We start from the raw sequence: 26,015 nt of genomic DNA, 5'->3' as shown, positions 1-26,015 counted from the left end.
ACTGACAGAGTGTTGCTTCATTGTGATGCCAAATTAGAAAAATATCGTCTATGTATCGACGCCAGAGGGTGATACCAGAGAGGAAAGGGTTTGTGGGAGAGAGGATGGAAGACATTTCCAAGTGATCCATATAGAGAATGGCCAGATTCGGCGCGAAAACAGCCCCCATCGATGTACCCTTCACTTGTTGGTAAAATTCATTATCAAAAGAGAAGAAATTGCGAGTTAGACAGAGTTCTAATAACTGGATAATGAACAATGTAGGCACACAGTGAGGGCGTGGTCTGGAGTCTAGGACCTGTTGGATTACAAGGAGTGCTGGGATTTGGGGGATATTGGTGTAGAGGGATTCTACATCCATGGTGCATAGGAGATCACTGTCAGGATCGAACGGGTGGTGTTCAATGAGGTTAATCATGGACATGCTGTCTCTGATATAGCACTCAGTAAGGGGGACAAAGTCCTTAATGAAATGGTCAATATATTGGCCAAGTGGTTCGAGAATAGAGCCGCAACCCGAAACTATTGGGCGTCCGGGTGGGTTACTCTGGTTTTTGTGCACTTTGGGGAGGGTGTAGATGACAGGGGTACGGGGAGCCTTAACATTAAGGAAAAGAAATTCCTTGGGACTGAGGAAGCCCTGTCCTTTAGCTTCAGTGGTGAGTTGGAGAATTATGGTCTGTAATTCCTTGGTAGGATTAGTAAGCAGTCTGCAGTAGTGATCAGTGTTTGATAACTGTCTCAGAATTTCAGCTGTGTATGCATCCTTCTCTTGCAGCACGATACCACCACCCTTATCTGCTGATTTGATGATAAGTGATTGGTTCAGCTTCAACGAGGAGATTGCGTTTTTCTCGGGAAGAGTAATGTTATAAGGGATAAAACGCTTTTTAGATTCCAAAATGGATAGATCTCTTAGAACTAATTTCTCGAAGGTGGGGATTTCACTCGGTACCATACTAGTGGAAGGGGAGAAAGTTGATGGAGGCCTAAAGGGAGTGTTGCCAGTGGGTGGTGTGGAAGGATTTAGCAGAAAGAAGGTGTGTAGACGCAGTCGTCTAAAGAATCTGAGCAATTCAGTGTGCAGTTCTAGGAAATTTGGATGAGTCGTGGGGACAAAGGACAACCCTTTGCTCAATAGGGAAACCTCAGGGTCAGTGAGTACATGCTGGGACAAATTGAAAATGGGTATGCATTGTAAATTAACCTCATTTACCATTGGTAGAATTTTTGGCGGGTCTGGCGTTCGCCTGGGGGATTGTACCATCTTTGCTGTTGTTTGACACGACTGCCGACGTCATCGTCTCCCACTATGACGGTGACGCAGTCGTCCGGAGAGTGATGGAAGCAATACAATCAGGAACGTGGGCAAACTTCCTGAAGGGCACCAATGGGTGGGACGAAGCAGACCGGACACGCCTGCAACAAGTCTGGAAGATTCACAATGACCTCAGCCGCGCTGACAATGGCCTTCTACTGAGAGGGACTCGCATAGTGATTCCCAAAGCGCTGCAAGACAAAGCCACCGCACTGGCACACGAAGGCCACCAAGGCACCCGCCGAATGAAAGCGAGGATGCGGGAGAAGATATGGTTTCCCAATATGGATGAGAACTTCGAGGTTTGCGTGCGGGAGTGTCGGGCATGCCAAATCACCAGCAGCCCCGAAGTGCCTGCCCCAATAATCACGGAGGACCATGCCCCATCGCCGTGGGTATGGCTGAGCCTAGACTTTGGCAGTTTCCCGGATGGGAGAATCACCGTCGTACTAATGGACAACTACACCAAATACCCCATTGTGGAAACGGCAGCATCAACCAGCTTCGCGAACATTCGCCCCATCCTCAGCAAAGCCTTTGCCCTGTTCGGCATCCCGAGGGTCATCAAAACGGACAACGGACCCCCGTTCCAAGGGAGCGAGTTCAAAGAGTTCATGAGCGACCTTGGAATCACACACCACCGAATCACCCCGCAATGGCCACAAGCCAACGGCGAGGTCGAACGATTCATGAGGACAATAAACAAAATACTGCGGATAGCATCCGCGGAAGGGAGTGACCCAGAAGAAGCACTGCAAGCGTTCTTAAGGGAATATCGCAGCACCCCGCACAGCACCACCATGCAGTCACCGTGGGCATTAATGATGGCCGGACCGCGGAGAGACTTACTACCCATGGCTGACAATTGGGCTCCCGCACCGTACTCGCCAGCAGACACACAAGAAAGGAGAAGGAGGACAAACGAAAAGGCGAGCCGCAAGAGGAGGGCCCAAACAAGAACCCTGAATCCTGGGGAGGCTGTGCTGATCCGAACAAGGAGACCAGGAGGAAAGTTCAAGACTCCGTTCGAACCGGAACCCTGGGTCATCAAGGAAACCAAAGGAACAGCCATCACAGTCAGCCGGGCGGGAGAAGAAGTGACTCGCAACGTGTCATGGTTCAAGCCAATACCCACTCCAAGAGGACAGAGCTCAAGTGAAGGCATACCTGCAGTGGGGGATGAAAGAGAGGGCGCAGCCACAAATGACACCTCGTGCCTGCCCCCGGACGCTACAGAACGTCCACCCCTGCTGTCACCGGGACCTTCTCGAGACTTGGTCCCTCCGAGAGGCAAGGGGCAATATAATCTCAGATCCAACCCACGGCCAAACCACAGACTAGCAGATTTCGCATGTTAATAAACTGGTTGTCATTGTTGGTTTGAAAATCCAAGTTGGGAAGGGATGTAGCGCTCTAGTGCTCCGAGGGTCTCGGTTTGAGCCCCGGAAGCACGTCGCACCATGTATCACTTTCTGGCCAGGCGTGGCCAGAAAGCTTTAAATAAAGGGACCGAAGTGGCACGGCACTTCCGGTCCACACCAGCATAGCACCGGTGTGAGTGTCAGTTATTGCGGCTGGCAGGCGGCGCTGCGCTGCGGAGTCATCCGGGCCTGAGGTCCCCACAGTCACATTTAAAGACCATCCTCACATTTAAAGACATTTAAAGACCATCGTCACATTTAAAGGTCACCCTCAAATTTAAAGGTCACCCTCACATTTAAAGAGCATCCTTACATTTAACGAGCCTATGTGTCATAGGTTCACACTGTCCACCAGTGCGTTGTCACATTTGCCTTCTCACACTTGCCAGAAGTGCCGGTGTTGTGTAATATCTGGTGTCGGGTATCCCCTGCTCCTCAGCACTTTTCGGAAACGAAACTCAGCCCGGGCAGGTTCAGACAGAAGCAGCTGATCACTGCTCGGGCTGAGTTAGGGAATACACGATTCAACAGGATGCCAAACTCGGAAATCACTTTTGCACGAAGAGAGACAGACAGAAATAAACAGAGAGAGTGAATCGTAATGGAAATAGCAATTTGCAGGAGACAGACAGACATCCATCTCATGTCTTTCTATTCCATAAAAATTGTATTAAAGCCGTCTCATATTTTTCTCGTGCCCCGTTTATTTTACATCTGATCATCTACATGTGTTACTCTTCCACGAGGTTGGCATGGCCCGTAAACACTGCTGATGGCAAGGTAAACAACCCAGGCCGTTCAGCGTTTTCCACAGACCCTGGCTGACGGGCGCTACATAGATTTGAACAGAATGTATTTTGTAAACAGCAGCTCTGTTCGGAGCGCGGGTGGCTCTGTCAGACCAAGCCGAGGCAGGGCCGAGGTTCGCCTCTCCTCGAGGGGGCGGGGCCGAGAGCAGCCGTCCGAGCTGGCCAATGGAGCAGCGCTCCGAAGACTGCCGAAGAGCACGGGATATGGTCCCAAAGGGATACCAGATATTACGCAGTTTACCACATCCTCCTCCTCGGCAGGATCATGGCTTCAGCGAACCAGCTCCAGCGCCTGAAGGAGGAGGCTACGTGCGCTATATGCCTGGATTACTTCACAGACCCCGTGTCCGTGGAGTGTGGACATGTCTTCTGTCTGTCCTGTATCTCTGCCTCCTGGAAGGGGCTGCAGACACACTTCCCGTGTCCCCAGTGTAGAGGAACTTTTTCGAATAAAACCCTCCTCCCTAACAAGCAGCTGGCAAACATGGCCGAACAGTTAAAACAGCTTCAGACACAGACCACGGCGACGGCGCCCCAAGAAGCGAAACTGTGCAGCGAACACGAGGAGAAGCTGAAACTGTTCTGTGAGGATGACCAGGAGCCCATCTGCGTCATCTGTCGAGAGTCCAAAGACCACAAGACTCACTGGGCGCGGCCCATTCGCGAAGCTGCCCAGGAGTACAAGGTGAGTCTTAGCCCTTGATCCCCACACAAGAGGCTGTCCAGGAGAGCACGTGTGGCAGGGAATAACCAGAGGATTGGGTCAGTGGGCGGAGTCAGAGACGTGCCTAGAAAGAGCAAAACATACCAATGTTTTAGGTCTCGCCTGAGACAGCGCTTTAGCGCTGCACTGGCGAGACTTATAGTAAGCGAGTTTTGGAAGTGCAAACAGTGGCTTTTCAGGCCTCCAGATACAGTGCATGTGCGTCGGCCGGGCGCGCGCACCATTTGGAGGCCTGAAAGCACTCGTTTGCTTTCACTTTCGCGGGCCGCACGGCCTTGATGTGATCGCGATCGCGATTACATTTCCCTCTGTTCACTCTTGTTTAACTGCTCCTCACGTAATGGCACAGCCGAGTCACGAGCTCTTCACAACACAGATGTTCTGCCTTTCCAGTGCTCCGCTCGGAAATTGCCTTTGCCATTATTTTAATTTACCACTTTAAATCCAGTTGGAGCTGCGTCTGTTTACTTCCCCTTCCCTTATCTGTGTTGACTGCGTCCCTCCTCAGCCTCCAACCCCCATCAGAGCTCCGACTGGGTTTAAAGCAGTAAATTGAAATAATGGCAAAGCCATGTCACAAGCTCTTCACAGCACAGATGTCTGCCTTTCCAGTGCTCCGCTCGGAACTCTGCTTTGCCATTTTTTCAATTTATCACTTTAAATCCAGTCGGAGCTCTGATGTTGACAACGCCCCTCCACCTCTTCCATTTCTTTCTGCCACACCCTTGTTTTTATTATTCTGTTCCGTTGAGAAGGGAACAACTTTTGTTGTGCAGCGTCTGCAAAAAACATTTACAAAGCCAGTGTGTCATCAAGGCGAGCCCTATTTGCATTGCCGATGCCTCGTTAATAATACTTGCTATACGTGTCCAGACCTTCTGCCTGAAAAGAGATCGGAAGCTCAGGCAGATCTGTCCAAATGTCTCGAACACCTTTTAATTGTGAGTATCAGCAGTCGAGAACCTTTGCAAAGGAGTTCAGCATTTCTTGTCTATGCTGGTTCCATCCCCAGCCCACAGGACATGTGACTGAGAAGAACCGTCTGATGCGAGAAGAACAGAAATGCTTTAGATTAAAATGTTTAGATCAAATATTACAAACACAGTGCCAAGGGCCTCGAAGTGTTTTGTCTGTCTTTTGTCTGGGTTAGTTTCTACACTGAGGACTGCACTGTACCTGATATCTACCCGTTTGGAAAAAAACGCTGACTCTTAAAGAGGCATTAAAAAGGATTAGACATCGATAAAACCCCCCACCCTCTCCCTCACCCCATCCGTCTCGCTCGCGGAGCCATTGTTCTTTTTAACGTGTTTCTCTCACTTTGATGCTGTCCACTGGACGTTTTTCAAAAGTACGTCGAGTAAAATCTTTAACCCCCCCCAGCCGGAGTAAAAGAAACACCCAACCAGTTGCCATAACGTAATGCAGATTTTTGTCACAGCTCCATGGTTTCTGCTTTTGATTTATCCGCTCTGGGAAATGCTCCACAGCCTTGCGTTAGACAGCAGCCTAGGCCTGCTTGCAGCCCCCCCCCCCCCCACCCCCCCCGGGACATAGACTCGCAGAGGGCCTTCCTCCTGTCAGAACTGAAGCCCGGGAAAAGATAAGCTCTGCGGAGTCAAAGAGCACCGTGGGCGACATCACACCTCCAGGCATGTGTCTTCTGCACATGTGCAATAGTAGTACAGTAGGAAAGGAGGTAAAAGAACGGCCATCTAAGCCTGGATTGACGGTCAAATACTCTTTGGGCATTCACTTCAGTCCTGAATGCTGTGATATTTTTAATTGCATTGTAACATTTATGTTCTCACGCAAGGGCTTTAAGTGGGATGAAAAAACTGTGGGGTCTCTCAAAGGGGCGTGTCCGATGTAATTAAGGGCGTGGCTTTAAAACACTTCCGCTAAAAATCTGTGTTTAGCATAGTGTGCTGTTTCTGTCATTGCATCCTGATATGTGATACAACAAGTAACATCATGCCTACAACAAGTCAGGACTATAGGCTTTGTCAATCGCTATTAGTTGCATAAGATAAATAAGCTGCAACTATGGCTTGTTACATATAATATTGAAAAAGCGTCCACTTAAAGCCCTGGTGACACTACCACAATGTTGCTGCTCTTGCGTTTCAAAAAGAGAAGGGAAATCCAGAAAGAAAATGACTCTTTAAAGGATTCCCCTTCCCCCACAACGCTCACCTGGCATGATGTCATGCTGTAACTTCTCCATTAGTGAGAAGTGAGCAGCGCACATCGATGTGCTTGCTGTCTCGAAACGGGTCTCGAGCCGCGCGGCCACTGAGGACATCAAAGTGCACACCATTTGCCACCCCCTTCCTGCTTGTTATTGTTTCCTTTGATCCCTATCTTTCCCTTTCTCAATCTCACCCTCTCCCTGCCTTTTACAATTGCGGCCGCACCACTGTGCCCGCCCCCACTCCCCCCTCCCTCCTCGTCAACTTCAGTGCGCGCTTGTTAGTATAGACGCACATAGTATCCTCGTGCCCTCTGCCTTGGCTGGCGCTATGTAACTTCCTATATGTTTGAGCCCTTATTATAATTATAATTTGCGTGCCTGTCTCTCACACCTCCTCACACCATCATTACACTGCGGGGTGCTGCATTTCAAGAAAAGATAACAGCGCCTCTCTGGTCACTCACGACATCAAAACACCTCCTACATAGAATCACAACAATACAACACTGTGAACCACACACTTTCACGCGGTAAAGCATGCTGCTGGCTGTCTGAAATGCGCTTCGGAACCCCACAAAGGGGTGTGAAGCGCTATATACAATGATGCCAAAAGAGTGCATTGTTGCCCCAGGCCCTCATGGCCGCCAGCGCCGCTGGCATAATGTTTGCCTTCAGGCAGTCGCTCCGGTAAGTCTGCCCACAGGTTTTATCTGCTGAGCTGATGTCGACGACGTGTAAGTTGTTTCACGTTATTCAGACAGCAATGTTCGCTCCAACAGGAAGTAAAGTTATTATCGCTCGCCACTGTTCCACGCTCGTGGAATAACGTCTTCAGTTCCAGCTCGTTCTTGTGGGCTGACTGTTGGCTGCACACTGCTGCACGCCGCACACTGCTGCACGCCACACACTGCTGCACGCCACACACTGCTGCACGCCACACACTGCTGCACGCCACACTGCTGCACGCCACACTGCTGCACACTGCTGCACGCCGCACACTGCTGCACGCCGCACAGCTGCACGCCGCACACAGCTGCACGCCGCACACTGCTACATGAAACACTGCTGCACGCCACACACTGCTGCACGCCACACACTGCCGCACACTGCTGCACGCCGCTGCACGCCACACACTGCTGCATGCCTCACACTGTTACACGAAACACTGCTGCATGCCACACACTGCTGCACGCCGCACACTGCTGCACGCCGCACACTGCTGCGAGTTTATGCTACTGACATTGTAAATGACAATGCCTTTTATTTGTTTTAAAACCAAAACATAAATAAAAGGCATTGTAATTTTACAATGCCAATAGCTCAAAATCTTATAAATGCGAGACCTATTGCATTGCAAATGCTTGTTTGTATGTTTGGTATTTCACTGACCAGTTACAGCTTATAATTTTATTTAATGCAACCAATAGATACATGTTTATTTGAGGTTTAATATATTAGTTATTCACATTAAAATACATTTACAATGTGGGATATGTTTTCAATCACAGAATGTCCCAAATACGCTTCTAAGTGGAATCATAAGCCATTTGTCTCCGAGCCATGCAGTTTCATTCATCAGCACTTCTCCTCCCATTTTCAAACCATTTCTGAACATAAAATGTGGGTTTAAATTCTATGACAGGAGATCCCATGTTTTGGGGAGCACTATTGATTACATCATTCTGTGCCCCAAGGTCAATGCAAAATTGTAGTCCTACATTTTTTATGTGCTTCACACAACAGGTCATTAAGCCAGCATTAGATGCCTCTTAGTTTCCCTTTATCGTATCTAGACATAGCACTCAAAAGTGAATATATACACCTAAAACAACCCAGACAAGTTGGATTTGCAGATGTTTTAACCAGCATCAGATGAATGAGATACAACTGTTAAATTAGTAGTTTGTGTAATTACTACTCAAGGTAGGTAGCAATGAGAATTATGAGTGTAGGAAGCTTGCTCTGTATATACTATACCAAAGTAAGGTATAGTGTAGATAGAGTCCAGTGAATCTCCAAAGGATTACATAGGTAAAAGTAGATAATACCTTACTCTCTATTTGTGGTAGTGTGGGCGGGCAGTAACGCTTTATCAGAGGGTAGTGGTATGTATGTATGTATGTATTTTTCATTTGTAGAGCGCACTGTAACCCTACGGGCATCCTGGCGCTAAGACACAGCAAAAAAATAAACTCAGCTGCGGCTGGGCAAAACAGCAGATTACGCTCTGGGAAAAAGCCAGGTCTTAACTTGCTTGCGAAACAGCAACAAATCCTGTGTCTGTCTCAACTCTAATGGGAGACTGTTCCACAGGCGCGCAGCTGCAACGCTTAACGCTCGCCCCCCCCCCCCATGGTAGTTCTTTTTGTCGTCGGGATCCTAACCAATTTAGCTGCGTGGTGAGTATTTATTGTACACACTCAGGCAAGAAATTATAGCACACACTCAAAGAATCAACCAATTGTTTGTATAAAAACACTTCTTTAATTTTATTTTATTTTTAGAAACAAGCAGTACTTAGTAATGGTAGGTAACATTGTAATTTCAGACAGGTTGATAAGAATATGCAAGCTGAATGAATTTGACTTTGTTACAGGTAGGTACAATGCTTAAAAACAGTTGTACTTCCTTTTGGATTACTTTGTGATTACTTTTTAGGTTACTTTTTCTACTCCTACATGCCTAGATATCACACTGGGACATTTCCTAGACAAAGGTAAGTAAAACACTTTTACATTAAAAACACAGTTACTTAGGTTTCCATACAAACACAACTCGACACAACTTTTTCAGAGAAAAACAGTCTATGCAATCCTAAGGAGGAAAATGTGGTTATCGGTTTGCAGGTAAGTTATCGGTCTTGAGAGTTGAGTTTCAGGGGTTAGAACAAGGAATCCCCCAGGGTCAAGGATGAACTCAAAAAGCACCCTCAGCGGCACTAGGGCAGCTGGGTGCAGAGTGCTGACGCCCAATGTTAGCCTATGGGGCTAGGGGGGCCTTCGGTTGGTGGCTGCTCACAGGCAGGCAACTCGGTCTTGGGAGCCAAGCTCCTAGGGTTAAGGTCTGGGCAAAGGGGATCCCAGGTCAGCACTAGGTCCACAACACAAGCGGTGCTGGTGCGGCCGAGTGCAGATTGCTTAGGAGGGGTCGGGAGCCCAATGCAATCCTATGGAGATTGCCTGTTTTGGATTTCAGCTGCAGGCTCGGTCCAAGAAGTCTTCCAGGAGGAACCAACAGCTGTCAGGTACGTTTGAGGGCTCGGACACGTAGGTGCACCTCAGGTCCTCGTCTTCAAGATGCAGGGTGGCCGGATGCAGGGGTACCTTTTGAGGTTGGATTTTACTTTACCGGGCCACTCAAGGTTGGGGGGTCTCCGTACAGAGGCTGCAGGTAATGTCAGGGAGTCCTGGAGGGGTCAACCCACGGAGGACTTGGACTCTGGAGGCGCTGGGGGACCTCGCTGGGACTGTTGTGCCACTTGGACTCGGGCCATAGGTGAAGGGTGGAGTGGTGTCCCCAGGCATCGGGTTTCTTTGTCTTCAGCAGGCTCAGTCTTTCTTTGGAGATTCTTTTGAACAGAGTTGCTGTTCACAGAATATCCTTTGTTGACAGTAGTCAGTCCTCCCAGGGGTTCTGGAGTTCGCTGGCTGCAAGACAAGACAACTTCTGGCGCAGGACCTCTGGAAACTGCAGATGGGCTGGTAGAGCTGGGGACCAGTCAGTTCTCCTCTGCAGTCTCCTCTGCTGTGCATCTTCTTTCGTCATTCTTCTTCGTAGGTTGTGAGAATCTCCCTTCTGGGTTCAGGCCAGCCCCCAAATCACAGTATTTAGGGAGCGTTTTAGGGGTCTCAGATTAGTAACCAAAAATCTACTGACCTCAGGGTGACTGCACCCTTGGTGTGCTCACCCCACGTGGGGGAGTGAGCACAATCCCTAACCCTGATAGGACAGTGCCTGCCATCTGCAAGATGGCAGGCACTGAAGAGGGGGCTTCACCTCACCTCCCCCACCTGAGGGGTGGGGATGACAGAGGTGGGCACACCTTCTAGGCTGTCCTATTTTTTCCCGCCTGTCTTTCTGCCGAAAAAAAGGTGAGGCAGGAAGGGGGCCTACTCCTGATAGCTGGGGTGGATTTGCAAAGGCAGTAAGGCCTTTGAAGCTCCCCTGCCACAGATGGCTCTTCCTGATCTGGGGGAGGTGTGAGGGCTCCCACCCCAGGGGTCCAGAAACTTGTCTCGCGGTAGCAGGCTGGTGTCTACCAGTCAGGGAACCCACCAGAGGCTGGTTGTTTTTCAGGTGGCATCTCTAAGATGCCGTCTGAGTGTAATCTAGAATAAATCCCACACTGGCATCAGTGTACCTTTCTGCACATAAAGAATCCTGAGAGGCTTTTTTCTCTTTCTATGTGTGCTGCACATATAGAAAGAGGAAAAAACAGGGAGAAATAAAGATATTTCTCCTTGTTGTGCCTCCCTTAGGGAGGCGTAAGATTTTGATGCATTCCCAGGTTTACAAGTCCTTGTAAATATGGGAATGCTTCAAAAACCATGGAAGTTGAGTGGGAATACCCACTGCAATGCCTTCCTGGTACAGAGTAAGGCAAAGCAGCGATTTGCGCTGTGTTGCATTACTCCATATTTATGAAACCATTCAATGCCATGCAAAGTTTGCTTTGCGTGGCTTCATAAATATGGCTTGGAGATTTGTGCCATGCATTTACCACGTTCCGTGGTACAAGCATGACGTAGGGCCCTCATAAATATGCCTATTAGTTTGGTGTGCGTGCAAATCATGCATTGCTGATCCCTGGTGAGCTGCACTACTACTGCTGGAACAAGGCCAATGGAGGCACCAATGGGTGAGGCGGACTGGCCTCAAGGGTCCTGTAACCTCAATGACAACGTCTCTGTTGATCTAGGGTGTGCTGCTTTGTAGGCCTGTCTGCAAGACTGGAGGTGAACTTCAGTATGGATTGTGGTGGACAAGACTTAAAGGTCAACCCACACTGGCCACTGGTAGGGTACACCTGCTGGTGCTAAGAGACCAGGGCTTCTGTGGTCTAGTGGGGTCTTCTAAGGTCCAGTAGCAAAATGTGCTCCCTCAGGATAGTGGTCTTGTGGACTGGTCATGAAGCCTGATGCTGGTTCCCCAATTCCAAATTTGGTAGCTTTGGTCACAGTGCCTCATCCTCTCCCCACTGAACACATTTCTGCCCCACTGAGAGAAACATGCACTGCCTTCAGCTACAACCCAATTGTGCCCTGTTATAACAGCCTGGATGTGACTCAATTTAAATTATGCACTACCGGGAAAAAATAAGAACATTCTGGAAAAAGGAAACTCTCATAGGCAATGCAAGATTATGTAAAGCATGCAAAATATAAGCAGGAACAACATGGTTACCTTTAACATTCACTGTTCAGAAATCAATGAGTGTACACAGGAGAAGCCCTGTATTCATGTCCTCAATGTTTGAGGTGTGCCATTGTTGCACTCGTGGACAACAAGGAATGGGTTAAACATGGCTCAGAAGATAAAGACACTCTTCAGGAACATCTGATCTGACTCACGGAAACCTACAAGGGCTTCTCCACATTCATGTCCGGCAGCTAGCTGCTCAAACATAGACATTATGTATTCAAGTATCCTGTAAAGGATACTTTTTGAACTGTCCAGCTTGACTAACTCTACTACCCACAAACAACTTGAGAGACCTCTTGAGAGTAAAAGGCAAAAATTATATTTTCATTTGGGAAGTGAAGGATACATCCATCTTTATTTTTTGGGTGACACTATAGTATGTAAGTGATGCTGAAAACCGTTGCTAAAAAAAAATCACAAACCTAAGAGGTCCCAAAGGCAAGACACATTGGCTTCACTAATGCTTGTTTAGCTATCTCATTTGCTAAATGGAGCACTTTTAATTTGGTGCCAGACATGGCTGAACTGGAAACCCAAACCAGTCCCAGCAAAGAGGTCCCAAAGACAAGACCTATTGGCTTTGCCACTGCTTGTTTAGATATCTCATTTGCTAAATGGGGAACTTTGAATTTGGTACCAGACAAGGCCGAACTGGGAACCCAAAGCAGCCCCGGCACTTTGTCCATCCCCTTTACATGTGTTGCGAGCGAACGCAGTAACCCATGCAGTACCCATGCTCCACCCTTGATACGCCCCATGGCGCTAAGTAAAGCAGCGCAGTGCGCTGTTTCGCATTACTTTTCAGTTATTTCCAGCGCTAAACAAGATGAGCACTACTAAGTAAATTGAGAAAAAAAGATTTTGTGCTAATTTGCATCACTTTTGGGACACATACACGGTGCAAAATCTTAGTAAATCTCCCCCTTAGTGTGCTGGACAGCCCTGCTGGTTTTGTTACTGGGGGACAGTTTTTCAGCCCACAGCCTCCCACTCCTCCAGCCCGATGCCCATTGCGCCAGTCCTGCCTTGGTGCCTGGGTCTATTTGTTTTCACAGTCCGACCCTGGATGGGGTCCACAAGGGGCTCCGGTGCTCGGGCGTCACAGAACTGAACACCTCTGGCTGCTTTTATGTTATATCCTTAAAAAAGGAAATAGTATTTTAAAAAATATTGCATCTCTCCCTGAACACACAGAGCAGCCGTACACAATTTATAAAATAAAATGAGGAAATAAGGAAGATATTAAACGTTTTCTACAGCTTTTTTTTGTTTGTTAAAAAGCGCCAAGGTTTGGGCACAGTTTGCCAAAGTCCACGCTGGAGTCTTCTTCCTTTTCTTGTAGCGTCGTCTGTATGGGTGAGTCCGAAAATAAACGGCCGAGGAGGTCAACGGCGGGGCGCCAATGCATCCTGATGAGACAAATTGTATTAGTCACAGTAGGGGGCAGGCAGGTAGCATCGTCAGTGAATGAGATGTAAATCATTCCAGCTACCGGGCCATCATTGGAAGCCACTTTCTCGCGCTTCCTATAGTGCAAAACGGCTCTTACAGTGTTGCTGGGCAGGCCCCTTCCCACAGAAACAGAGGGGAAGGGGAAAGAGGTCCCGCCACTCCAGAGGCCTTCCTCATTGTGCACCAAACAGGGCTCGTAATATTTTTTCAAGTTCGGACCATTCCTTCTGTACTGGGACGCATTTTAGAAATGAAGAAGTAGGGGAACGGACTTTGTTAAATTTAAAAAGTAGGGGCACGCCGTACCCTTCTGATCCCGCCCACTTTGACCACTGCCTTTACTCATACTGGCACACGGGCAGCTGCAGTGGAATGGGAGCGTTCACCAGCGCAGCTTCTGCACGACTGCCACTCGGACCCCTGAGCTCCAGTGCAGCTCTACGGGCTCCGGTGGCGCACGCATCTTATGCCACTCTCCCCTGTCAGATGCCCTTGCCCCCCAGTGCAGCTCTCCAGGCTCCGGTGGCGCACGCACCTTATGCCACTCTCTCCCCTGTCAGATGCCCCCGCCCTCCATTGCAGCTCTACGGGCTCCGGTGGCGCACGCATCTTATGTCACTCTCTCCCCTGTCAGATGCCCCCGCCCTCCAGTGCAGCTCTACGGGCTCCGGTGGCGCATGCATCTTATGCCACTCTCTCCTGTCAAATGCCCCCGCCCTCCAGTGCAGCTCTACGGACTCCGGTGGCGCACGCATCTTATGCCACTCTCTCCCCTGTCAGATGCCCCCGCCCTCCAGTGCAGCTCTACGGGCTCCGGTGGCGCACGCATCTTATGCCACTCTCTCCTGTCAAATGCACCCGCCCTCCAGTGCAGCTCTACGGGCTCCGGTGGCGCACGCATCTTATGCCACTCTCTCCCCTGTCAGATGCCCCCTGCCCATTGCATTTCCTGCAGCCAGTAAAGAGACGCTGCTGCTCAAGAAAATGCAATAGGCGCGTACCCATTATCGCTTCGACAGTGTAGCTGCGTGTTGCATTTTCTACCCACACAGGCCCAACTAACACGTCACTCCGAGTCGCATAGTAGAGCCTGAATTGTTGTAGCACCACGCTTGACTCCCAGGCCTGCCTTGGCCTCTTTAATGAGCTGAGTAACTCTTACCATCTCCTCATGGACATGGGTGGGGTGGTATTTTGGAATGGGTGCCGCAGCTGGCACAGTTCCGGCACTTGTCTACATCATGAAGTCCTTCCCAGTTCCTGAGCCCCCTGTGAGCACCGCATAACCCTTCTCGTACTTTATTTAAATTTGCTACAGCTGGTCAGCGTGCTGATGGCGCTCGTGTAACCTGTAGAGGAAGGGAGGGGGGGTTGTGGGTGAGCGAGGTGGACCCACCTCTGGCTAGGGGCCCAGGCCACTGCATTGATCTGTTCTCTCAATGCTCCTTTCTTTAAGGTTATGGAGTCTGGGGCTGCGTGACACTCGTGCAGTTACTTAAAAGTCAAATAAAGCTTTACTCGATAGCTATATCAGACAATCATAAAAGCTCACAAGAAAACATTAAAAAGAACAGATCTGTAAATACGTTGGTTAATAATGTCCTACAGATGTACACATAGACTCTGGTATAATACATGATTAAAAAGTAAATCAGAAACGGTAAACGTATCGAGCAGTACATAGTTTACAAAAATAACCTACACATGTACGCATGGTCAATAATATAATACAAAGTTAAAAAGACAGTATTTAATTAAGACGATATTAAAACGAAAATCTTTATCTGATTAGAATCGATAAATTAAGCATGCTTTTCCTTTGACTCAGAACCTCCTTCAGAAAAATTACAGTTTTAAAAACACTGTGCTCGTTATCTAAATGTTTTAGTGCAAGAAGAGCAGGTCGACTTTGGTGGAGACCGAGCGTTTTTAAAAGTGGTGCTAAAAACGTTTTCCTTGCATGGGTATAAAATCTACAGAAAAGAACCACATGTATTGTAGATTGACTGGAGTTATTGTCACAGGGACAAGGTCGAAGGTTACGAGTCCAATCGTTCATTAAGGGTAAAGTAACTAGTCTGTGAAATACACCCAACCTGAGTCTGGTTAATAAAAACCTATCATATACTCCAGGTACAAAAGTCAAATAAGGTTGAAGGCTAAAAGTGGATAAAATCATCTGGTGGTGCAGCACTGTAGGTTTCAGTACCTCAGAGGACATTCTAATGGAGTCCAACAGCGCGAGGCCCTCCTTTCGTAATTCTTTTCTTGTTATTGTCCTAATAGTTCTTGGGTTGATAAAGCAATCTAAACATCCGAGATCTTGTAAGAAGTTGCGGACGTACCTTATCCGTGGGATCTTTAATACCCCTTCTAGTTTCAGAGTGTCTAATAGAATGTCTCTGTTTAATTTAGCCTCATCTTTGGTCCAAAGCCTGTGCCATAAAAGCACAGGCTCGAGCTTTGTTAAATCAGAGATGAGGGGTAATCCTAGCTCCGCATGGCAAAAAAAGTTGACGTACTCTTTGGGACAGATAAAATATACTTTAAAAAATGATTTTCAGTACGTTGGATAGGTAACAGGTCAGAAACCCCCCAGACCCTTGTGCCGTTCACTGCTGAAGAGACACACTTTGCCTTATAGATTATGATAAGCTCCTCGGGTGGCCTTTTTCCCAGCTTCCTGGCAAAATTTGTAAGGGCAGATGTTGTTCTAAGGAGTATCAATTTTTTCGCTGCCCAAGTATCGTTATGTGCAAAGAGGATTCCCAAATATGAGAACCTTTTGGTTACCTCGATCTTCTGTCCTGCCACAAACATATCCTTGGGTTTCTTTGCACCAGAGCCACATCGCATGATAAAGGTCTTAGAAGTGTGGACTCTTAACCCTAGATCTTTCATAAAATAGAAAAAACTATCCAGCACCCTTTGTAGTCCTACTTGTGTGCGGGACATAAGCACTGCATCGTCTGCGTAAAGAAGGGCTGGGATGGGACGTCCTGCCACCAGAGGGAAATCATTATTATCCTTCGTGAGAGCCTCTCCCAGACTGTTAGTATAAAGGTTAAATAGTTAAATAGGAACGGAGCCAGGACACACCCTTGCCTGACTCCGCTCCTGATCGAAAATGCGGCCGACCGCTCACCCCTCAGTCCATAGCGGATGCGTGCCTTGGCGTCACTATAAAAACACTTAAGGGAATCAATGATCAGGACATCAACCCCCATATCCTTTAAAATAGACCAGAGTTTACTGTGTACGACACAGTCAAAAGCGGCTGTGAGGTCCACAAATGCTAAAAATAGGTTCCCCTTCTTAGCCCTCGTATTCTTCCCCACCGGGATAGACAGATTTAAACCCTGTTCCACCGTCCCTAACCCTGCTCAAAATCCGTATTGTAGGTCGGATAGGACGGAGTTATCCTAGAGGCGTTCTAAAATAATCCTGCCTATAACTTTAGTTACTGCGTCTAGCAAAGAAATTGGACGGTAACAACCGGGGTCCTGTCTGTCCCCCTTGTTAAAGATAGGGACTATAGTAGATTCTACCCAAGTTGATGGGAAGGTGGTGCTGCAGCTCACGGTAATTACCTGAAGCAGAATGGATCCCCAGAAGGAAATGTTTGACTTAAATAAATCTATGGGGACCCTGTCTGGTCCAGGAGCCTTACCACCCATGCTTAAGGATAGGGCCCGCTCCACCTCATCCAGGGTGAATGATAAGTCAAAGTTGGATGGAATGGGCTTCAAATTACAGTTTTCCCAGGCAAAGTTACAGGTCACACCAGGGTTGCCGTCGCCACTGTATACTCTGGAAAAATGTTTAATCCATTCTTCCTCAGCAATTGCAATTTCAATAGAAGGACCAGCCTCGCATGACAGGAAAGGATCTTTGACTACCTTCCAGAAAGCTGAACTATCGTTCGTTATTGAGGCCTTATGTAGGGTCTCCCAGGCCTCATTTTTCAGGGTAGTTTTTCTAACCTTTATAGCTTTTTTTATAACCCACTCTGGCACTCCTTACATCATCTAGGTTTCTGGGAGTTTTATGTAACTTCTTTTTTAGGAGGAAGTAAGCCTGGGTACAACTGTAATCAAACCACCCTTTCGAATGTCTCCTGCTACCAGTACGCCATAGAAGAGCTTCTTTTATAGCATTAGATATCACCTGAAATGAGGCCATGATGTTATCTGGAGCAGCTGTCTCGTTCAGGCAAGTCCCGATGGCAGACCTACATCTGTCCACCACTGTCTTTGTTATTGCAACCTGATCCACCATGGCCCAACGCAGGGAGTACCCATTCGATCTTCCGATCGCTATATTTTCTAACAGTTGGTCATCCTTATTAGATCTAGGTGCTCTACTCGAGGGTAGTGTCACTGACAAATATAGCAGAAAATTATCGCTAATAGAGTTATCTGAAACAGTAAATGAGTGCAGCCTATGGGCATAATTACATGAAGTTAAGATGTAGTCTATGGTAGTGTGAAAACCCCTACCATTAAATGTCCAGGGCATGGGGATAGAAGGCTGACATAATTCATTCACAAAGCCCAAATTAAGGCTAAAAATGAACTCATTAAGTTGCTCTCCCAGGTCAGAATGTCGAAAGTGAGATGAGCATGCCCCATCTTCAATCAAAACACTGCATACTTTATCATCATTGGTACATAATGCACAGTTAAAATCCCCGGTCAGTATTAACATCAGATCTTTTGCCTTATTATTGCAAACAGATTTCAACGATTTGATCATACCTTTAACTACATTTCCAATTTTGTCAGGTGGAATATTATTGTAAAAGTTAGTCAAGATTATACAATGTTTTGTGTACAAGTCTAGAATGACCATTTGGTTGTAGGGATCACTAACTGTTTTCACCTCCACTTTTAAACTACATGATATGTAAGTGCATAGCCCTCCCTTAGCTCTACCACTTGGACAGTCTATGGCTGGAGTGTGGTACGTCCATTCATATGGATTGCCTCCCTTAACCAGGTTTCTTGAAGGCATAAAACCTCAAATTGCAATATAAAATCTCACCACAAAGAATTATTTAGCTTGGAGGAGATGCCCGCGATATTCCATGAAGCAATATTACAAAAAAGTAATTTGCCTGTGTCGGGGTTATTGGTAGAGGTTAATACCCTCAGTGGTTCAGTGGGTGTGTTGCTATGTAGGTGGAAATTATCTGTACAACACACGTGATCCAGTAGAACTGCTGATTTCGGAGCAGTTGTCCCTAGAACCTCAACTGTATGGCCTTTACCAGTGTCAGTGCGCAAGAGAACAGCCTTTCCTGCCTTTGCTGACCCACCAGAGCCCCTGTCTTCAGCCTGAACGAATAAAGTTTTAGGCTGACCATACACCTCTGTGTCCAGTCAGTCAATCTCCTCCAGTGAGCTCAAAACATTAAAACGGTTGCTTACTGGTACCAAGTATCTAGGTTCCCTGTTACCCATAAGATTTTCACCTAAAGGCGCATGTCATCGTGGTATGGAGTAATTGGGCGGTTGGTAGAAAAATCCCAATGGTAATATGTTAATGTCATTGGGATTCACTGACCCATTACCTCCCCTCTCCAGAATTGGGTATGCCAAAGCTGGCGAGCTAAAAGTTAGAACAATACAGTCTCCCTTCATGGTTTTTGCTGAGGTGCCCACCCACCCTATTCTCCGTACCATTTTAAATTCTGAGAAGAAGGTATGACCAATGCCGGTCCTTGAATTTAAGAAATGTAATGATTTATTTTTTAAAGTTGACCAGTGTTCATAGACATTTTGTGAGAGGGGTGGTACGTTAGCCAGGATGACTGTGTACGGGGTCGCTTCTGGTGGCAGGTTAAGATATCGTGGGTAGTTTGGAAGCTTGTCACGGTAATCTTGTAAACGAATATCTTTCTCCATGTCCTAAGCTCTGCCTAGCGTCTTAGGGCCTGACGTTCCTCTAACTGTAATATCGGAGGTACTAGGATCTACTGTGGGTCCTGTTATCAAGGTATTTGGCCCAGAAAGATACTTACTTTTCTGCACCTCTGTACACACAAACTTATTAGAGTGGAGTGGAAGCAGCACTCTAGTTGTCAGAACAGCCAGTTAACCTGCCGGCATTATGACAGTGATTATGCTTTTTGCGAGGCCAGGGAACAGATCCTGCAGATATATGATAAGATAGGGATGGGCTGTGAGTGGATGGAGGAGCAGACTATCGACAGGAAGAAAAGAACAGGAAACGAGAAGCAAGGGAAAGAGTCTGCAGTGTAAGGAAGCAAAAAAGGATGGGAAGTGGGTAGACGAGTACTAAAGAGAGGTGAGTAGGGAAAAATTACCGAGGGTTAAGGAAGAGGGGGAATAGAGACAAGGGAAAAGAGAATAACCAAGGACAAAACAATTAAGAAATTGGAAGAAGAGAGAAGAAAAGGGGAGAGGCAAGGAGAAAGCAGTAAGGTTAAATGAAGATTATAATTAGAAGTTAGCATTAAAAAAACATTGAAATTCTCTGAAAAAAAATAGGTTTCAGGCATGTTATAGATAGAAATTAGCATTTAAAAAACCATAGAAATTCACTGAAAAAACCACAGGTTTCAGGGACGTTATAGTTAGAAATTAGCATTTAAAAAACCTTAGAAATTCACTGAAAAAACCATAGGTTTCAGGGATGTTATAGTTACTTGGACTTTTGACTCATATAAAACCAGAGACAATGCACTGGTGATGACGTCACATATTACATCACTCATGACATGGTCAGTGATATCACTCATGACATCACTGATGACATCTCAAATGACATCACTGATGACATCATCCACGTGATAGTCTGACACACCTCCTCACTCTCTAATATAACCTTTGATACACGTACTCTAAAATACAGACTACCATTTTCGAAACCATAGACACACCAATACCAGATGCTAGATACCCATCCACTGATTCCTATCTATATATTGTGAGCTAGGCATACACTCCTACAGTCACTCATACATGCTGTCACTCATCACTACATCAGTATAGTATCCACTCATACACCTATACATACATTCACACAGTGCTACGGATCCATAGAGTTACTCACACATCTACTCAGTCATGCCAAAAATCAATCACACACCTATGTACTCACCTATGCAGACATATACACACCACCTGACTTATTTATACACACACAATCTCCCTTATTTATATAGATACAAACACATACTTAATCTCTTATACAATCACTAATACAAGTACACATTCATGTATGTAGACACTCTTGCAATCACTGTCTCTCATGTATAGTCAATTATACACCCCAACACTCACATACACTGTCTAAAAACATATATAGTTACTCACATATATACAACTTAGATATCAATTCACTAATCAACACACCTGTACACACAGTCAGCTACCCATACAGCCCTTCCGAGATGCACTTTTGAATCTATACAACCAGTAAATCAGCCATTCAGACATGTATGCACAGAGTCAGACACCCCCCACCCACACACATAGACACTCAGACACCCATACGGATACTCATACAATCAATCAATAACCCATATAGACACTGATGTAGCTACTCACCAACCCATGCACCTGCTTACACACCAACTGAGAGACTAATATAGACATTCACACAGTTTAGTCACTAACCCATGTATTCAGTAACATACGTTCAATCTTATACAGTCAGTCATGCATCTACTAAATAATCCATTCAGGCACTTCTACATCCACTCATTCTTCAATAGACCTTGGCATAGATATATATGAAAAATATTTAAACTTTACAGAAAAACACATTCACTGGATGATGTCATCAGTGATGTCATTTGAGATGTCATCAGTGATGTCATGAGTGATGTCACTGACCATGTCATGAGTGATGTAATATGTGACGTCATCACCAGTGCATTGCGGGCGTGTTATAGTTATAGTTATAGTTAACTCAACTAACTATAACAGGTGAATTTCTCTGGTTTTATATGAGTCAAATGTCCAAGTAACTATGACGTCCCTGAAAACTATGTTTTTTTCAGGAAATGTTGTGTTGTGGCCTCGCAAATTATATCTTGAGGAGTCCTACAACCAACTTAACGACCGACAGTGCTACAAAAGAAGTGATATCAGGACTGTGAAACAGTCCTGGTATGATTTCTATAATAAGTTGATAGCCTGGAAGAGTGCGGGGCTTCTAAGTCAAGATGAATTCAGGTTTTGAAAAAATGATCATCCTGTTATCCCCGCCATGTACTTCATCCCCAAGGTGTACAAGAAATCCTCAGAAGCTGCCTGGCAGGCCTATCATTTGAGCACGGAAAAGTCTTATTGAAAATACGTCCAAGTACATGGACTCATTTCTTCAGGAACATGTAAAATCTTTGCCCTCCTTTGTCCAGGATACTGGCGATTTCTTACGTAAACTAAATGATGTTGAATGGCATGATGAGTATATATTAATGACATTGGATGTTACATCCCTTTATACTTGCATGCACCATCATGATGGCGGTGGAGTACTATCTAGGCACTAGGCCCATTCGGTTCCACAATCATAACAAGATGTTATTGTCTATGATTTCTACCTGTCTCAACAATAACTTTCTCATGTTTTCTAATCAGGTGTTGCCATGGGGGCCTGCTTTCCCCCCAGTTATGCTTGTATGCATATGGGGCTGTGGGAGGAGCAGGTTCTCCGGGGCCAAATAGCTGTGGAGTTTGCTGAGCATGTGGCATATTGGTATAGATTTATAGAGGATGTTTTTTTAATCTGGTGGGGCTCAGAACAGCAGGTCCTTCGGTTCATCAATGTGATCAATAACAACTTCTTAAATCTACATTTCACAGGCCACATCAGTGACAGCAAAATGTGTTTCCTCGATGTAGAAGTCTTTATACATAACAGCAGATTGGAGACTAGACTATTTAGAAAACCCCCAGCTGGCAACACTGTGTTGCATGCCACGAGCCACCATCCGGGACACTTAATACGCAGTATCCCCTTTGGGGAGAAGCTGCGTATTCGGGGTATATGCAGCACACAAACTGAATGTGACACAGCACAGAAGGCCAGTAGAGACAGGTTTGTGGCAAGAGGCTATAGGATATGGTTGATAAAGCCATAAAGAAAGCCAATGGGAGTTCTAGAGGTGTGGCCCTATGCAACAAAAGTTCCAAGGCAGCCGTTGTAGTTGGTGAGGACAATGTATCCACCAGACTAGTTCTGACATACAACAGGCAACACCAGGCTTTATGAAAAATCTTCAAAAAGAATTGGAGCTTGGTGCGTAACGATCCAGTCATTGGTAGTCTTATGTCGGTTAATCCTGACATCACATTCAGAAAAGCCAGGTCGATGAACGACACACTGGTTAAGAGTAGCCCAGAACTGGTAGTTGCTAAATCTTGGATAAGTTCTAGGAAGGGATGCGTGAAATGTGCTGCCTGCAAGGCATGCAGGAAAGGTGTTAGTAAAACATCTTACAGAATCCCCTTCAAAGAGACCACAGTTCCCAATTCCAACCTACTTACTTGCAAGACGGAGTTTGCAGTCTATGTGTTGGAGTGTCCTTGTGGCCTGCAATATGTTGGAAGTACCAAGTTGCAGGTCCACAAGAGGATACTCTAGCACATTAGAGCGATCCGCTGCAGTGATGCTTCCTACCCAGTGGCACGTCCTTTTAAGGAGTCTCATGATAACAACTCTGATCTACTGAGATTCTTTGTGATTGACACAGTTATGCCACTTAGAAGAGGGGGAAATCGAGAGGCCCTTCTTCGAGCATTGGAAACTCGATACATCCTGACACTAGACACCAAGACACCTCAAGGTCTTAATGCTAGTGAGGATTTTTCCACATGCTTATAGCCGCAGTCAGTTTTGCATTGTCTTGTTGCACACATTATATATGAATTCCTCATAAATGCAGCCTCCATTTCGTGTACATAAATATTTGTATAGCAGCTTTTCACTATTGGTTGTTAGCACATATTTATTTCACTATTGTACTGTATAATCAAGTTCTTGACATAGAAATTCAGTATCATGCCCAAATGGGCTTGATCTGTTACCATATTTTTGTCTCTTTTGCACTGGCACTTTGGGCTGCGTTATTTCTCAAGTGACAATTTGTCTTATAGAAAGTTGTTTATCATGCAAAGTTTTTATACATTCGGTATAAAAACTATGTTTTTGATAAGATCAATGATATTCTATGCATTTCTTTTATTGATTGTGAATAGATCTTATTGAGAAAGATTTTTAGTCCATTTAGGTGTAACAAATCCTTGATTGAATTATTCCCTTTTCTTATGCAAACAAATTCACACCTACAGGGGTTATATTTGATATCTTTTTAAGGTTTTAAGCAATTGTGTTATTTTAGGTATTTTCATAAATATTTTATAAATTTCCCTGAAATAGGACTGTTATTTTCAAAACATTTAACATCCAATGATGTTGTATTTGTTATGTACAGTGATCTATCTAGATTTGTGACCGGTGCTATAATTGAATCTTACTAAGGCATTTGCCTAGCATGTATCAGTGTGTTTTTCTATGTCTATTGACCATGTGATACACGTCAGTTACTTTTTCAAATGCACGTAGCACTTTAAATACTGCACTATTCCTCCTGAAGTGTCATGTGATCAAGGCCTCTTGGAGGCTGAAACGCGTCATGGCGGACATAAAGGGTTCACAATAAAAAACTTTGCACCGATTTTGGGTCTGCTTCGTCTGTTGAACTGAGGGATTGCAGTGGCGAAGGCTTCCGCATATATATATATATATTCACTGAAAAAAAAAATAGGTTTCAGGGCTGTTATAGTTAGCTGGACATTTCACTCGTACAAAACCATTGAAATAACTCCGTTATAGTTAGTTGTACTCACTATAACTTGCGTGCCCGCAATCCACTGTTTTTTCAGTGAATTTCGAAGGTTTTTTTAAATGATAATTTTTAAATGTAATAATACTTATATATTTTTTTTTTATACAGATTTTCTACAGTTTTTTAACTGTTTATTTTTACATATTTTATTTATTAAATTACATTATATATTTTTAATATAAATGGAAATAAAAATGTTTTTTAAAATATTGAAACTGAAATATTGTTATTTTTGTTGAATGTATAAGTGCAGAACTATAAGTGTGTTGGTTACTTAGGGGACTGCATTCATAGTGGATAGGGGTTTGAGGCAGTCCATGTGCTAATGCCTGGCTCGCTGCATGAGTACTTGGATACTGACTGAATGATTAGAGTACTGCAAGGAGAGTGCCTTGGTGAATTTATAAGTGTTAGAATTACTTTTCAGGATCAGTACTGGGCTCAAAGATGCAGCACTGAGATCTCTCCTGATAACAGGTGAGTACATCGGAATTTGTAGTACGGCTGATTTTAGAGGAATATCTATGGAAGGAAATTCAAGTTACTGGTAAGTACGGTTAGAATTACTTTTCAGGATCAGTACTGGGCTCAAAGATGCAGCACTGAGGTCTCTCCATGTTCACGCGAGGACTATTAAGCAGGAACAGGGGTGGGAGCACACCGCTTCACCTCCCAGCAAGGTTCGCCCCTGGCATTGTGGTAAATGCAGTTTCAGTTACTTGCTTACCTCAAGAGTGTTCGAGTGTTTTGCCACAGTTGGCGCATATTTTGCTGATCTCTAGACACGTGTTTCTGGTTCTTTAACCGTCATCAGTTGAGATTACAGTCTTTCAAGTGTGGGGTTTGCTGAGTAGGCTGCCAACATCTTTCTCAGGTCAGGTACCTCTCACAGGCATGTGGGTGCTTCAATGACTCAAGGGAGTACTATTAAACAGGAACAGGGGTGGGAGCACACCGCTTCACCTCCCAGCAAGGTTCGCCCCTGGCATTGTGGTAAATGCAGTTTCAGTTACTTGCTTGCTTCAAGAGTGTTTGAGTGTTTCACCAAGGTTGGCACAGATAGTGCTGATCTCTAGACACGTGTTTCTGTTCTTTAACCGTCATCAGTTGAGATTACAGTCTTGCAAATGTGGAGTTTGCTGAGTAGGCTGTCAACATCTTTCTCAGGTCAGGTACCTCTCACAGGCATGCGGATGCTTCATCCACGAGCTTGTCAGCTCAATGACTCACGGCAGTACTATTAAACAGGAACAGGGGTGGGAGCAAACCGCTTCAGCTCCCAGCAAGCTTCACCCCTGGTATTGTGGTAAATGCAGTTTTGGTTACTCGCTTGCTTCAAGAGTGTTTCGTCACAGTTGGCGCAGATAGTGCTGATCTCTAGACACGTGTTTCTGGTTCTTTAACCGTCATCAGTTGAGATTACAGTCTTTCAAATGTGGGGTTTGCTGAGTATGCTGCCAACATCTTTCTCAGCTCAGGTACCTCTCACAAGCAAGTGGGTGCTTCATCCATGAGCCCGTCAGCTCAATGACTCATGGGAGTACTATTAAACAGGAACAGGGGTGGGAGAACACCGCTTCACCTCCCAGCAAGGTTCGCCCCTGGCTTTGTGGTAAATGCAGTTTCGGTTACTTGCTTGCTTCAAGAGTGTTCGAGTGTTTCGCCACAGTTGGCGAAGATAGTGCTGATCTCTAGACACGTGTTTCTGGTTCTTTAACCGTCATCAGGAGAGATTACAGTCTTTGAAATGTGGGGTTTGCTGAGTAGGCTGCCAACATCTTTGTCAGGTCAGGC

At 45.7% G+C, this 26,015-nt stretch overlaps 1 protein-coding gene across 1 annotated transcript in view; it reads left to right on the top strand.

The window, feature by feature from the left end:
* Positions 1-3,744: 3,744 nt before the first annotated feature.
* The window catches only part of LOC146869416 (FACT complex subunit SPT16-like), a 276,041-nt gene continuing 253,770 nt past the window's right edge, over positions 3,745-26,015 (top strand). The window contains exon 1 of the mRNA XM_085599793.1: positions 3,745-4,233. Within this exon, the coding sequence (XP_085455919.1) occupies positions 3,814-4,233 (420 nt within the window). The 5' untranslated portion in view covers positions 3,745-3,813. The remainder of the gene's footprint in view (positions 4,234-26,015) is intronic.

Source organism: Triturus cristatus, chromosome 1_1 (genome assembly GCF_964204655.1).
Source record: "Triturus cristatus chromosome 1_1, aTriCri1.1, whole genome shotgun sequence".
In the NCBI taxonomy this organism is placed as follows: Eukaryota; Metazoa; Chordata; class Amphibia; order Caudata; family Salamandridae; genus Triturus; species Triturus cristatus.
This window is presented reverse-complemented; position numbering and strand designations above follow the sequence as displayed.